Consider the following 16,756-nt stretch of genomic DNA (forward strand, 5'->3'; position numbering starts at 1 on the left):
AAGTGTTTGCCTAAGGTCATAAACCTATTATACGTCCCAAATAAACCCCTTATCTTGATCTCCTGACTTTCAGTTTAGTGCTTTTGAACGGCATCAAACTAAGACATGGTGATCTTTCTGGTGATCAGTTAAAAATTACACTTATGTACACACACATATGTATTTGGTATGTATGTATACATGCATGCATTTTTTATCATAAACTAATAGACACTGATTGCAGAAATATTGACTGGAGAATAAAGAAGAAAATGTGGACCATATGCCATTGACACATGTGAAATTTTTCTGTAAGCAGAAAGATTCCACTTGATTTCCTTGGGTTAGGGTGTGCCTGAGAAATGATGTGAAAATAGTTTTCGGATGTTTGACTTTACAAATATGTGACTACATTTCCTTCCTCAAATGTATTTGGGTGCATTCAACCCTTCCACTCAGAGCTGGGCTTTTCATAAATTGAAAATGCTTGCTAATTTTGCACCCATACAACCATTACCCCTTCCTTCTCTTCTCATCTTCAATAGAATACCCAATTTCTGGCTAAGTGTTTACTACCTCATGAGATCCTATTAAATCATCTCACTTCCTCCCCAAATTCCCTTCCTTTCTAACCTATTTACTCCAAGTAAAGTGAAAAAGATAGAGCTTGTCAAATAAGTTAACTTCTTCCATTTTAAATTAACCGTGTGACCCTAAGTAAGCTACTTCACTCTTCTGAGCCTCAACTCTGTCATCTTTATAATGAGTTTGGCTCATATGATTTTTGAGTTCCTCTCCAGCCTTAACTTTCTTCGATTCCATTAGTAAATTCATGCCAGAGTATGAATGCCTGATAACTAACCTCCTAGGAAAAATTATATTTCAAATGTGACTTCATGTTATCACATATTTATTTATTCATCAGAGAAGGAAAACTCTGACTCCAAAAAACCTCCGCTGCCTTGCGGCATACCTCTTCAGGAGAAAGGCTAAGGGAGTAAACCCCGACAGAAAATCCGGAGCCGGAGTCCCTAAGGCGGTTTGACGTTGTAGTCAACACCGGCAACTCCTGCGGCGCACCTGAAGCCAAGCTGTATTGACTCCGTCTTTCCCTTGGACCCTTCAGCTGTGAAGAGAGGGGGGGTCTGCTGCATGGGCAACAGCAGACCCTCCATATCACCCTGCCCAGGCTCTGTAGCTTCAGCTTCACTGGAGAGGACACTCCAGCGTCATTGCAAGATGTCGATTCAACACGGGAGGAGACAGATACCGTGTCACTCCCGAGTCGGACTGCACAGCCATTCTCGGCGGTGCAGATAGACTCTTGGGAAGCTACACCATCGTCTCTCGAGACGGACGGCTGCCAACGAACGATTTATTCATAAACTCACTCAACCTCTTAAATAGTCATCTAACATATTTGTTACACATGTATTAACAACTGGCATGCATGGGTCTGGTAAACAATAGTGTCCCTGGTATCATGAAGCTTATATTGTAATGAGAATATAGACAACTAAACAGGTAATTATGAAAAAGTATGATATTACTAAAGGGAAAGCACAGGAATCTATTTGCCCTGCTTGAAGGGTAGGTCTCATTTGGAGCAGTATCTAATTATAGTTATGAATAAAGCAACTTTTAGGTATTTACTATTTCATATCAATTTTTGTTATTATCTAATTATAATATATAGATATTACACTTCTAATATAATTTTTTATTCTTTTCATGCAATGAATTCACAGGCATCAGAAAAAATATTTTAAAGTTTTTTTATTAAGAAGTTGTTACATATTAATTTGTAAAGACTTGATATAATGAGCAGCATTAATATGTATACACTTCTTTGTTCTGACAAAATGTACCCTTGCTTGGGTTACATTAATCTCAATTCAAGAGGGCCTTCTCAGTCTTATTTCTCACGCTCTTTAGAAATTTCATGACATCAGTGCCTCCAGTTCCTTTACTTTCCATTTCTGATGGTTCTTCAGAAGTTGGGTCGTTCTTGGACCGCTTATTCGCAGGATTCAGAATGTACTTAGTTACTATTTGCAAATGGTAGTTTCTCAGTGAGACCATAGCGTTCACGCAATCATTATAAGCCTCTGTTAGGCTATCATCTCCATGTGAACAGACGAACTCGCGCACTGAGGGGCCTGACTCTAATGAGCTAAGAAATTGCTGGTGAGCTTGCGGCATGTACGTCCGCATCTCCTTGAGGAATGTAGCAGCTGATTCTGAAGGAACAAGAAAAAGATGAGTTAACAGAGTGATGGAAAATTTCACAATCCAGAGAGGAAGGGCAGATGAGGTCAAAGTGGGTGGAAGATCACAGGTCAACAGTATAGCATAGGGCAATGAATTTATAACCATCCTACTAGAAAGCTGTCACTCTTCTTACTAGTAATGGCATATTTTGAAAATTAGGTGAGCTAAACTCAGTCTTTCATAATAAAAATTTTTGTTTGTGCTTCTTTTCTCACTTTCCTGCTGTATTTGATCATTCAAAGAAGTCAATGATATAGACAAGGTATATATAATTTGTACTTGACAGACTGTGACACTAAGTTCAAAAGAATTTAAAGGATCATTTTTAAATAAGTGAATGGACTAAGAAAAAAACATATTTTTCCTTGGCCCCATTAAATAGAAGTTTAGGGAAAAAGAGAAAAGTAAAAAGAAGTCCTTCCTTTAAGCCCTTTGAAGGAGCATAATGAACATGGCTCATCTTCACACTTTGGTCCAGGCATTGACCATGGGTTGCTTCGGCAGCAGGGAGGCTGAGCAAGAGCAGTGTCAATTCTCTTGTTATTGAAGCTTCCATCTCCCCAACTTCTACTCACAGTCTTATTTCATTTGCAGGTGACTTTTCCTTTCTGAATCTGATTGTACATTTTAAAAACATGTATCTAGGTTTCACCACAGTCAATCAAGCCTTATAAATATATGTTTAAATGTCAAGATTGAGAGGATGATGAACTTGGGTTTGAGTTCTGGCTTTAGTACTTTCTAGCTGGTTAACAGGGAGCTAGTCACTTATCCTCTTTAACTTTCTGTTTCTTCATCTGTGAAATAGGGTGATGGCAATAAAATCTCTACTGATTCTAAGCATCAGATAAGCTCAGCCATGATGTAGATGAGAAGGTATTTTTTAGATATGAAAAAACTATTGCATTAACATAAGAGATGATTATTGCCATTTTCTACTTACCTTCACCAGTACTCTGCTTGATGTCCAGCAGAATATCACAGCACTGAAAGATGCTGCTTTGAGCTGCACTACCCCCAGCAAACATTTTTGGGGTGTCCCAGACTCCTTCGTACAACAGACCTTCTGGCAGCTGAGAGTTGCCTTTCCAGCTGGGCCAGGATGGAAAGAAAATCATTATGTGTATTAATTGCCAAATTTTCAGATATAAAATCTAGCAGCAGAGGGTGAATAGAAGGTGACACATGATAGATTTCATTATTCTTCTTCCTTATTCCCCTTCCCACTCACGTGCATAAAAATAATGCATAACATGGTTCTGAGCAAACTTGGTCTATGTATTCTATGACTAGAACCTACATGTGCATTAGCAAAGATTATTCCTCTCTCTTTAAAATGACTAGCTTTTCTGTCTATACCCCAATATGGGCCTGGCCAAGTAATAACATAGAGAATAGTCTATTCTTTTTTTCTACAACATGTACTTTAGGGTTTTGTTTTTTTTTTAAGCATTTTCTAAACACAATGGATAGTGGGGCCCATCAATGGGAACTTGGTAGATTCTTTAGGTTAATTGTATAAGAGAAAAATTCAAGCATAAAGCTACATACCCTGATAAGTATATGCGAAGAACATTGTAAAACTTGGCTGGGTCCACACGGTCTGTAAAAAAGATCGGATGTGTTCAGTTATGGTATGAATGGAAACCAAGCTATTGGAAACAACTGACAGTGGATTGCAGCAGAGGCTGCAGGAAAAGCAATAGATCAGTATGTGTAGAAAAAGCCCATGAGGACAAACTTGCACTCACTTGCCCTCTCCCAGGTGAGTCCCGCTCATCTCTTGTGCCTCCCTAACACTCTACCATAGGCTAACATGCAGCTTGTATCCAAGAGACTGAGCCCACCTAGCACTCATCCTCGTATTAATTAAACTGTCAAAATTTCTTCAAGGTTATTTCCTGTGCTTACTGACATAACATAATTTACTTCCATGAAGAAACAAATCTAAAAGAAAGAAAGGAAGAAAGAAGGAAGGAAAAGAAAGAAAAAAAGAAAGAAAGAAAGAAAGAAAGAAAGAAAGATAGAAAGAAAGAAAGAAAGAAAGAAAGAAAGAAAGAAAGAAAAAGAAAGAAAGAAAGAAAAAGAAAGATGAAAGAAAGAAAGAAAGAAAGAAAGAAAGAAAGAAAGAAAGAAAAAAAGAAAGAAAGAGAGAGAGAAAGAGAGAGAGAGAGAAAGAAAGAAAAGAAAAATAGAAACAAGAACCCAGAAGTCCTATGGCCCACATCTCTAGGTTCCTCCACTCCCCCAAGAATTGTTAATGTCTTTGATTTGAAGGTCAGTCTTCTTACCAAGCACCACTCAGTGGTAGCTTCAATACCAGTGATACAGTCACATATTTGTTAAGGTCATCCAGCGGGGCAAATTTCCTTTTGCAAATCCTGCTTATTTACTTTTTTGGCGGGGTAGGGGTGGGGGTTATTATTATTTAGTAGCCGTTAATTTTGCATTACTTTTGAGTTTAATGGTTTTCTTTGTTGTTTCTTAGTTAACTTGTGAAAAAGTAGATTTCTATAGAGCTCCTATCAAGAAGAAGCTAACCAAGTCTTTTAGAACTTAAAACGCCCTGCACCTTTGGCAAGTTTCTCCAAGGTTCTTAGTGAGAGGCAAGAATGTTTCATTCTTCCAGTTAAATACGTGCAGCTTGGAATTCTGGCTTCACTATTTACTCCCTATGCAATCTTAGGTCTTTCACCTCATCTCTCTGAATTTATATTCCCTTCTCTATAAAATGAACATAATAAAAGCTAGCACTTGGAAAGTTTAAAGCTTTAGCAAGATAAAATAAAGTGAAAGCACACCGACTTAGGAGAGTGTTTTTGATTCCATTTTGTCAACAACTTTATATCTTAGATACCCAGAAACATATGTTTGAGGCCTTGAATGTCAATGACATGCAATACTTGCCATGGATCGTTTTAAACACTTCACGGGCTCTCTTCAGAAAAGAAGTTATATCAGACAGTGCCTTCTGCAAAGTATCTCGGTCTTGACTTTCTATTGCTTTGAATATAGTGGGAATTACCTAAAAAAAACAAACAAAAAAAAAAAAAAACACTTAAGATTTCTTAAACAGTGGCATATAATAAAATCCTCCTGAATCTTAATCCCTAAATTAAATTTGAGATTTTTGCTTCTTTCTTGAGTTGAGTATTCTCCAATTGTTTAACTAGTTTTTTTTTTTTTTTACACATTCTTAAGCCTGGATTTCTTTCTTCATCATTTAGAGATAAATTTATAGAATTTTATATATTTCTATTTCTACTTCTAATAATCAAGGCCATTAGGTTTATGTAACTATGTTCCAACGCCAAATTACATTGAAAATATTCTTTTTATTGAGGTTTCAAACTTGATTATAAATAATGGCTCTTACATTTAATATTTTAGGCAACACACAAAAATAAATTAAATAGTTGTTTCTACCACATGATCCCTTACATTCAATTAAATAATCAAATGCTATATTTAATTAGTCAGGATAAAGTTACTTTATGCATTATATAGTGCAGTTACTAAGTGATTGCACTGCTTATATGAATTAAGATATAAATTTTGTAGAGCAGATGGACATACTTTTATTGCAGGAGCAGCTTCTAATTCCACCAATAGAGAAACCAGAAAGAATCCTTTACTGCAGTCCCCACCAGGAAATGAAAACAGAATGTCCATGTTGCTGAGAAAATCAATCAAGAAAGTCAAGAATACAGCAAGAATATTGGTATATTCATTGACGACTTTACAGTTTTTAAACATTTTTACTTGTCCTATTTTATTTTCAAAATAATCTTGTGAGATAAATATTACAGGTCTTTTACTATCTCCATTTCATAGAAATATTAATTTTAAATCCATTGTCTAAGATCATATAATTAATAGAAAATTAAGCTGGGCCCTGACTGGTGTGGCTCAGTGGGTTAGGTGTTGTCCCACAAACCAAAAGGTCACTGGCTTGAGTCCTGGGTCACCTGAGTTGCAGGCCAGGTCCCTGGTTGGGGTCATGTAAGAAGCAACTGATCAATGTTTCTTTTGCATATTTCTAAAAGTAAATAAAATCTTTTAAAAAAATAAAAAGAAGAAGATTAAGCTGAGACTTGAAATGCCATTCTAGAACTTAGAACTAGAAATTCTAAGACCATGTCTGTTACTGCACTAATTTTTCACAAGCACATACAGGTCCACACACACATACACATATTCATACATACATATACACACAGCATTTATAGAGGTATCTCTGAGATTCATCTGCCACAGAAAGGAATTGACTGGCAAATTCAAATAATTGATTATACCCTATTTTCTTTCTTATTGAAGTTTTGCATTGTTGCAAACAGATCTCAGTATCTGTCTATCTATGAGTTTCATGGTGGTTAAATTCATGGTCTTTGAAGCCAGATGACTTCTATAACTTACTTGCTGTGTTACTTTGAGAATAACAGTCCTGTTTCTGCCTCGGTGTTTCCATCTGTAAAATGAGACTGATGATATCCTCTCACTTAAAAACATCCCATAGCTTCCCATTTATTTATTTATTTATTTATTTGTTGTTTTGTTTATTTATTTAAGTTTAGAGAGAGGGGTAAGGAGAAGGAGAGGGAGAGAAACATCACTGTGTGGTTGTCCCTCACTTGCGCCCCCAACTGGGGACCCGACGTGCAACTGAGTCATGTGCCCTGACCGGGAATCGAACCAGCGACACTTGGCTCGCAAGCCAACGCTCAATCCACTGAGCCACAGCAGCCAGGGCTTCCCATTTATTTTAAGATACCATTTAAAGCCCTTATCAGAGCCAAAAATCCTACATAATCTGTTTTTAAAAGTTTATTTCTTCATTCCTTTCCCATACTGTTACTTTTATCATTCATTTATCAGGAACAGTAGCCTCCCTTTAGTTCTGATAAGGCACCAAGATTTGTGTCACTTGCTTTATCCTCACTCATGCTTTATCCTCCATGATGAACACCCATTTTTTCCCTTTCCTCTAGTTAGTTTCTGCTCACTTTTGAGAACTCAGCTTAAGTAACTAGTTACAGGGCTTTCTCCTTCATCCCTTCCATTTGGTTGGGTTACCAGTACCTTATCTTCCTCCCCCTTCTCTTAATCATATAGCAATTTACATAATTTTCATGTTTCCTTTCTTCCTCATTAGTCTAGCTTCACCAGGGCGGGTTAATACCTATGTCATTTACCTTTATTTTCTTAGCTCTTAGCCTCTGCTTAGTGCATAGATCAAAAATACCAAGTGTTGAGTGAAAAAGAACAGCTTTATGTTTCTGGCCAATGAGGTCATTAAGTCATAGGTACACAGATGAATGTGCATTTTGTACTTATATCTATTAATTACATTTATATGTATACGAGTATTACATATATATATATATATATATATATATATATATATATATATATAGCTATAATATCAAATGGAAAGTGACACCACAGTCACAGATACAATTAAGGTTGGGGATTATTTGCTCTTCAAACAATTATTTGAATTAGTTTTCTGCCTGAATTCAATTGGCCTTTTAAAAAATGCACTTGATGGATACTGATAAACCTTTATTTACTTTGAATAACAAATAATCCTTAAGCTAAAATAAGAATCAAATACTTACTCATAAGTCATGGGCCTGATGAAAGTATCAGTGAAGCAATGGACCAATTGGAAGAGAGAAAGAAAAGCAACTTAAAAAATCAAATAGTTTCATGTTATTGTTATTAGATTTAATACCACTATTAGTAAATGTAATACCTCTTATAAACTACTGTTTTCAGACTTAATACTACTGTTAAAGGTAAGATGTAGTCAGATAAAAATGTATGTTTTTTATATTTTTCAATTAGTCATTGTAAACCCTTACCTTAGGACTTTATAAGGGAAATAAAAATGAAATAGGCAAGGGACACACATGAATGTTCAAACTGGTTGTATCTAACAAAAAACTTTCCTAGATTAAATCTTTTCATTTTGGTCCATTTGCATGTCTAGGATAGTCTTCTGCAGATACACACCCAGAGCCATGAGGCACCACAATTCTCTTATCCCTCTATCATCACAGATCCTATCACTACATTGTTAAGAATGGGCTAAATTCTGAGCAGGCTGCTCCAAAAAGGCATACATTGCCATCTCTACTGCTGACAATGTTGACTCATAAAACCAACTGGATATTTAGAAATTAATTTGTATAATCTCAGAAACATGGTAATCAAGACAATCCAGACACAAGAGTACATATTCTATAATCTCATCACTATGAAATGCAGTAACAGAAAAAAACTAACTCTTGATGACAAATCAGAATATATTTACCTAGGTTTAGAGGAGGGAATTAAAAGGAAAGAGGCACAGAAAACTTTTCTGAGGTGATAGAAATAGTCTGTGTCAGACTCATCAAACAGGACACTTAGGATTTGTGCATTTATCACTGCTTACATACCCATTGGGATCCTTTTTCTTCCAGTTTGCCAAGACACAGTCTGCATAAACCAAAATGGGAGGGAGTCCCAGCTTCTCAGAGAGTTCACAATAAGGGATAGCAATATTGCTTGGCAGGACCTAATTAAAACACAGTATTTAGTATAAACTTTGAAGTGTCTTAAGTTTTCTTCTGCTTCCTGGGTACCAAAATATTAGCTGCAATATAGAATGGCATTTGAAAACAAACAAATATAGTTTTCTCTTCCTCATTTTGCAGCTTAGTCCTAGTAATTGTTAAATGTTTGGGTTCTGGATTCATATTGATAGGTACGTAATATAATCACAGAGAAAAACCAGAGATAGAGGACAAGAAGAACTGTCTAATGATCCCATGAGTTATCTGTATTCATTCATCAAGCCATCTCAAGAGTATTGTTCTGGCAACTCCTCTATGCAAGGTACTCTTTATCTACCCACTAAACAAAGATAAAATTAATTGCTTCAAATAAGCTCAAAGTCCTTTATAAATAAGGCTTCTGGAAATGCTACATACTACAAGTGTAGAAGGAGGTTGCTTTTAGAGCACAGTACTGACAGAAGCTCTCTATTGAATGATTTGTTAGAAAACCTCACCATAGAGTGACAGTAATGCTGGGCCATGAAGGCTTCCCTGTGTTGATAGAAGGAATTACCCTCACTTTGTATTTCCATGCAAAATATAGCAATTGGAATGATGGTTTATCTCAGCTCTTTCAGTCACCCTTCCTCAGAAGCCTGTTTAATTACTGAGTTTGGAAGTGAAACTACAGTTCAGCCCCCTTTTCTCCTCAATTCTTCTTTTCCTGAGCTTGTTACTCATAGAATTCTGCTGTTTTGGGCTACATAGTACAAGACTCCTACCTCCACAGGGACAATCCTGATGAGTAAGTACACTCAGCAGATCCATGGTTGCCACATACTCAAACCACATTCTCCTACTGCTCCATTACTCATAAAGCTGACATTTCACTTTTAACCTAACTTCCTCATCTAACTATATTTAGCTTATAATTATATGGTCCCATGTAATAATTATGGTCATACTTATAATCAGCATCCTATGGTTGTAATATATGTATCTAACCACATCAAGGACAGGCATATGTGGCCCATCTGGGGTAGTGAGTGGTGGGACTTCAGTGGTAGAGATGGTGTGACTATGTAGCACACTCCACAGTTCTGTGAAAAATCATAGGAGCTATAATCCAGGTGGCTTCAGGTTAGCTCGACACACATGGATATGATGATTTAACCCAAATAACAAAAATGTGAGGATAAAATCATTGACTATTAAAGTAACACTTGGATGTATGCTTCCCTTAACAGACCTGGTACCACAGGGAATCAAAACTTTTTGTTTGGCAAATCATTTTCATACATTTCAAAAGGAAATAGCTTTCTTTTTCTGAATTAGAGAAAATAATTAATTTGAAATGACTAAGGAAAAAGAAAGGCAATGTTGAAACAAATCTTAATCTATTATAAACACTCACGCAGCTGCTAAGAAACTCAGTTGCTAATTTCTTGCCCATTATCAAGCAAAATTGGCCTTATATTGATGTAGCATATTTTTATCCATTTATTTTCTCATTTCTATGACTTCTTCACTTAAATTTAAAAATCCATGTGTGTGTGTATATATATATATATATATTTTCACTGACAGCTTCTAAAATTTTTTTCCAGATGATATGGCCATACAAAAATTAGATAAATTTAAAAAATACATTTCTATGTTTTATTTTATAATTCTGATTTCCAATCTGGTAAATTTATTATCTTTTGATTCTGCTATGTGCATTCTGGTCTCCACATATTTTGCTAATCTTCTCTCTTTGTTTTCTGTTCCCCTCTTCTTTGGATAAGCTCTACCAGTCTTCCAAGAGCTAATTCAAATTCCACTTCTTTCTTGAAGTATTTCATGGTCATAACTCCTCTGGACTCTCATACTTCCATAACTAGAACATGCTGCCCTGTGTTACTGATGCTGCATTATGGGTGTTCTTTTTATGTACAATGCTTATGCCTTTAGCTAGACTCAGATTCTAGCAAGTCTAGTGAGACCACATACTCAGCTAAATTTTGAACAAGGTTGTAAGACAAAAGCAGATCTTAAACATTTTGTGTCATCACAAAACTAGGTTCAACAGTTTCATGACTTTAAGGAAATATAAGATGTTTCATGAATATGCAGAGCAGCTGTTTCCTCTTCTCTACTTCTCAGGGGATGACTCATCACATAGGTGAACTATACTGGCTGTTCTGTCTTTAAACAGGTTGTAGGAAGAAAAAACATACATGAGCTACCAATTATCTTTGTCAGCAAAGGAAAAACTTTCACTAAATGGAAGAAAGTGCTTCTGGAATTACAATTTATATTAGTTTCATGTGATAACTGTTGCCAGATAAAATACATAATAATATTATTTTAAATCTAAAGTTACTGTTGATGAGAGTACTGTAAAACTAATATATAATATATTCCTCTACCTTTCAGATGTAAGATAGCATTTTAGCATTAACTAAGGATAGCCATATAATGTTTATATCTCCCCAAAGTCATAAATCGGTTTCATATTCAAATATATTGATTGTAAAATTATTTATAATAGTAAAACACTAAAAACAAGTAAAATATTTTTCAATACCAGATTGAATAAATAAAGTTCAGAAACTCAATGAAAAATTATGAAGTGATTTCAAATGATGACTAGGATGATTGTATAGTAACTTAGAAAATTGCTTACAATATAATTAAGTGAAAAAAGCAGGACATATATGTACTTGCACAGAATGGAACAATTGTGTAATATTAGTAAAAAACTAAGAATTCAATAATGATCACAATTGTCTTTGTAAAGTCAGTGAATAATTTTTTTCTTTTTACATTTTTTAAGCTTCACAAAATGCAGTTATAATTAGTTTTAGAATGTTTTAATGCTAAATGTAAATCCATCATGTAGCATAACAAATATTAGAAAATCTCCAGACCTTACGGACATCTCCATCACCTTTGCCCCACACGTATCCCATGGTGATACACCCCAGGACCAGATGTGCAAGGCGCTGCAACTTGTGTTCTGTGAGGTCATCAGTGCTGAGCATTGGTAACTGAGAATAAATGGAGAGGTTGAGTCAAATCAACATGAGTGATGTTATAGCCTCAAAACCACATTAAAATTGGTAAGAAGTTAAAATAGAAGAACAATATAATAGTTTTTCATACCTTCTCTACTTCTGCACGTAGTGCATCATTCTCAATCAGGTCAGGAAGGTTTTTAGCAATGGAAGTCCAAGCATCATAAGGGTGAGGTAGTTCCTCCTTAAAACAAACAAACAAACAAAAAACACAAAGATGTTTTTCTTTTCTTTTTTTCTTTTTTTTACCAATGGAAATTATTGTAAACTAGTTCTGTCTCACATGGATAGTCTGTCTGTGCAATGCAGCTGCAACATACACTTACCTGTCTAGCTCTATCAACACCTGCCATGGATTGCCACCTGCATACTCAGGGCTCAACACCTTCTCTGCAGTCCTATTCTTCTCTCAAGTACTCTCGTCTGCCTCTTTTTCAAAAGTCACCTCCAAAGTTCCACTAAAATTTTCTTAACTACTGCAATTTGGACTCATATTCCCAGTTACGAAGCCTATGTATTATATGCCTTTCCCTGTTGTTAAGTAATTATATTGTTAACTGCTATTATGTTATTCTTTTCAGCTAGATTCTAAGTCTTTTTGGATGGAAGAAAAATGAGATTTATTACATGTCAGTAGTAGACTAGGCACTTCGCTTAATAATTTCTCATTTAATTATTGTAGCGACCCCAAAAGTTGATTGCTGTCTTTATGTCATAAATATGGAAAGTAAGGCTTGGACAGTACTAACTTGTTTTGTATACATAGTTTATTGTGATTCTAACATGTTTCCAACTTTCAATAACCCATGCTCTTTTTACATCTTACTACCCAATGGCAAGGATTTCATCATGCATTAATTCTATTTTCCCTACAGGACTGGGCACACCACTGGACACAGGAAATTCTGTATATGTATATACATGTTGATTGCTTGCTTTGGTTTCACTATAGGTTTATTTTTTGCCCAGTAAGTTTAAATAAAATCCAAATAAAAGTATCTCTCTGGATTTTATCATATTTACAATCTCATTTGAAGCGAAAACATATAAGCAAAATACCTAGGAAACACTCTAAAATAAGATTCAGATCCCTGAACAACTCCCCATATGCCCTGATTCTATCTCTCCTTCATTAAGCTACTTCCAGACATGCCCTTGGGTCATCAACACTGACCTATGAGAATGGAGTAAAAATCAAGAGATTAAGTCAAATCAATAGGGGTGAAGTTAGTAATATTATAAATAAGTTATAAAACAAGAAGACTATAAAATTCAAATATTTTCAGGGGCTGCAGTTAATTGACGAGTCATCATCTATTAGAGCAGGCTTTTAGCAGCAAAACATCTAAGCAGTATATATACGAGTGTCACCATTTTGTTTATTGCGAATTCTTCTCTCTAACCACACAAATGCTGTGCTCTTGTGTTTTCAGTATTCATATATATTTTTTGTTGTGTGTTTCATTGTGTATAACACCAAATTATTGGTTGTTGTTATTTCCCCTCAAATAACAGAAATTCATTTTTTGTTATATATCATGATTAGTGTCCTATCTGACAGAAACTTCAGCAAGTGTAAAATTCAGTCAGTAATATATACTTCTGGTCCAGAGGATGCCTAAATGTTAGACTCTAAAGTAATGAAGAATAACAAGAGAACCATTCAACTTCTGTTAGAGAATATATTCTGTATCTATATGGAATTAAAAGACATACTATTTTCCTTTGTAATAGGAATCTGACAGACTATAAGAGATGGAATGAATTTTTGAGCTCATAATTTGCAGAAATGCTCTTCAGTAAAGACCATAACATAAGCTTTAACTTGTGTGTTTTACAACCTGAATCTAACTTCGTAAGCATCTGAAGTAGCAGCATTGTTTTTTAAGTAGATCAGAAAAGGTTTTTATTTTACTTTTTTTTTTTTTTATTGTTGGCACTATTAGAGTTTCCTCACCTCCACCCAGCCCCCACACTCTCTCCCCTGGTCTTCACCACACTATTGTCTGTGTTTTTCTTTTGTTTGGGGTTTCATTTTAACCCTTGGAATCTACTCTAGCGGTCTCCGTAATTACTTTGATTGTTTTGTTTTTTTAAAAGAAATTATTCTGGGGGTAAAAAATACCAAATATGAGGTTTTGTAGTTTCTGTAAAAGATTTTTTTGGGGGGTGGGTACTGTTGATAAGTATATCCCTCAATCAAGCCAATTCTGGTAATTGTGAGTGCTTGTATGGAAAGGAAGCAAATACAAAGTAAACTAGGTGTTTTAGCAATGAAATTCAAACCTATACCTCATATTCTTAAACTAATTTAATAATTTGAAGACAAAATTGAATCAGGAGGAAGAATGTGCTTTAGATTTGCCAGTATTACAAAGTATTTATGGGATGTTCTTCAAAATGTTTCTCTCTCTCTCTCTCTCTCTCTCTCTCTCTCTCCCTCTCTCTCTCCCTCTCCCCTCTCTCTCTCTTTTCTTACTTTTCACCAGAGGATTTCTTACTTTTAACCCAAGGATATGTTCATTATTTGAGAGAGAAAGAGAGAGAGGGAGACACATCAATGTGAGAGACACCAAATGTTATGTCTAAGCACAGTTAGATTACAATCTCTGACTAAAAATACATTTGCTGCATGTAGAGGTAATTACTAGAGTATGGACTTTGAGTAACAAGCAAATAGAAACATGCTGTTATACGTTAGTATCACGACATGTAACTCATTCATATAAATAGTCTCCTGGCCTCTGGAGCCAGACTGATTAGGCTCTCATGTCCTATCTCTGCTACTGCTAGTTGTATGAGTTTGGAAAGTTATTTAAATTCTATGCAACTTACCTTTCTCACCAGAAAAAGGAGGTTAATAACATACATACTTTTTAGGACTGTCGTTAAGATGGAAAAGTAAATATTTGTAACTTGCTTTAACATGTTATATAAATGTTTGATAATTAAAATATTAATAATACTAAGATAGTTTTAATGGCATTCCTTAAAAGATGAATTAGGGAAATGTAGTTGTTAAGGCAAACAGTACCTGCATTTCACTTTGTAGACAAACTTGTTAAAAAATTAAAAAGGTAGTTCAGATTCCCTTGAATTGTAGGCTTAGTAACAAGAAGCAATATTAATATAACACAATTCCTAGATCTGCCATCTCAAAAATCTAATAAAAGTACAAACATATACTTTGTCAAGTTTGAGGTATAGCAGTCAAGAAAGGAAATTCCATTGACTCCTGGATCAATTATTACTCAGGTTTTCTTTTTTTTCGAAAATGGACACAGAAAACACAATTGCATTAAACCAAAAATATTTCTAGTTTCATAATCTCATCACTCTCTCTATCTGTGTAAGATAAGTAGTGCATCTAAGATTAAATTTCTAGGTAGAAACTTAGATTGTTAAAGCGAAACCCATTAATTAAAACCCTGCCTTCAATTTTGACGTTTACCCATTTGTTAAGTAGAAATTAATAAATCACATCTGTTTTTCAATAGAAATTAGCTTGTCCAGGTAAGTAATAATAAGAAAACATTTTTGTCATAATTCAGTACCCTCTCTTACCACTGGATTTGGCAGAGCAAATCCCAACTCTTCATCTATATGGTATTCACAGATCTCCCTAAAAGTTTCCATATGAGATGCTTCTTGTCCCATTCTTGCAGCTCACTCCTCTGGCCCTTCTCAGTGTGTAAGCATCTATTTATTACAGAAGTTGCCATAGCAGATGACCACAGCTTATCACGTAAGCAGTAAGAAATTGCTTCCACTTTCAGAGGAAGTTTCATTTTTCATTTTCTTTATTTGTAATTTGATAAACACTAAAACCACAAAGCATCACTGTGCATCATATAAAGAAACTAAAAGTTTGCACTCCATATCAAGTTTTTATCACTGAGAACATCATCTGTTCACTGCCACAGGGCAGGTCAGAAAGAACCTAACTGGATTAACAAGAACCATAAAAATAGGTGACAAAGGGTAAAGTCCTAAACTATCATTTAGTTATTATTGTCATTGGCTTTCTTTTAACCTGTTGGGGTTCTTTGAATATATTCATGTCTTGTTTCAGCAGCCATGAAATACAACCCGTGACACACTGAACTCTTAGTCAATGACTCTGAAGTAGAAAAAAATTATAACACGAAAATATTTTAAAAGATAGTAGTACCTCTTCACTGCCTCATTTTTCTTGCCCATTCTTTTGTCTGTGTTCACAGTGATCGAGTTTTTCCTTCTTCATATTCCTAGTAAGTCATATTTAGGAAGATTTTCCTGCATCTCTACTATCTATGACTTCTAGGGACTGATGAGACTACAGTCCTTCACATGTGATGACTTTGTGTTGTGTTAAAAGTTGAAAGGAAGGATAAACTACCTTGAAAATGTTTTTTCGAAATGCAGATTAAGACTGCATTTGGTGAAAGTTTTCAAGGTATCTGCAGGTCTATGGGCGCCACACAAACAATTAACAATGGCCAGCCATACTGTCCCATTTGATGATAAAAAGAAGAGTTACTATTCAGTGCATTTGGAGACAGATGGGGTTTTGTCATCCAACTTCTCAGCACTTGAATTAAATATTAATAGTCTCTGACTGGGACTACATTCAAGACTAGTTCTCACATGTTCCTCCTTATTACATTATGGCTTTTATTGGAAAGATATAATTGTACAGGAATGTGTTCCTTTTATAATAAAGGTAAGAGAAACTGAAACAAAAATTATATGATGCAAAGGAACACAATGAATCAGCTCTATAAAATTAGTGATTCATGTGGATGATATTATTGAAACCAGTTCCAAGGAAAAACAACTAGAAACTATTGACCTACCCTCTATATAGAAGCCAAAAATCACAAAACAGTGAAAATTGGAAAATGTGTGATTATTCCTATGGTTTTT

The 16,756-nt window shown here is 35.1% G+C and overlaps 1 protein-coding gene across 1 annotated transcript; it reads right to left on the reverse strand.

The window, feature by feature from the left end:
- Positions 1 to 1,740: 1,740 nt before the first annotated feature.
- IDO1 (indoleamine 2,3-dioxygenase 1) lies at positions 1,741 to 15,544 on the reverse strand. Its single transcript, XM_090258536.1, has 10 exons — positions 15,416 to 15,544; positions 11,940 to 12,035; positions 11,705 to 11,824; positions 8,694 to 8,812; positions 7,869 to 7,883; positions 5,827 to 5,926; positions 5,158 to 5,275; positions 3,802 to 3,853; positions 3,194 to 3,342; positions 1,741 to 2,219 (listed from the first exon to the last, which is right to left on the reverse strand). Exons 1-10 carry the CDS (start codon positions 15,506 to 15,508, stop codon positions 1,870 to 1,872), a joined length of 1,212 nt encoding a protein of 403 aa, XP_090114662.1. The 5' UTR covers positions 15,509 to 15,544; the 3' UTR covers positions 1,741 to 1,869.
- Between the last annotated feature and the right edge of the window lie 1,212 nt (positions 15,545 to 16,756).

The sequence above is a fragment of the Furipterus horrens genome, unplaced genomic scaffold (assembly GCF_987537825.1).
Source record: "Furipterus horrens unplaced genomic scaffold, mFurHor1.1.pri manual_scaffold_12, whole genome shotgun sequence".
Taxonomy (NCBI): Eukaryota; Metazoa; Chordata; class Mammalia; order Chiroptera; family Furipteridae; genus Furipterus; species Furipterus horrens.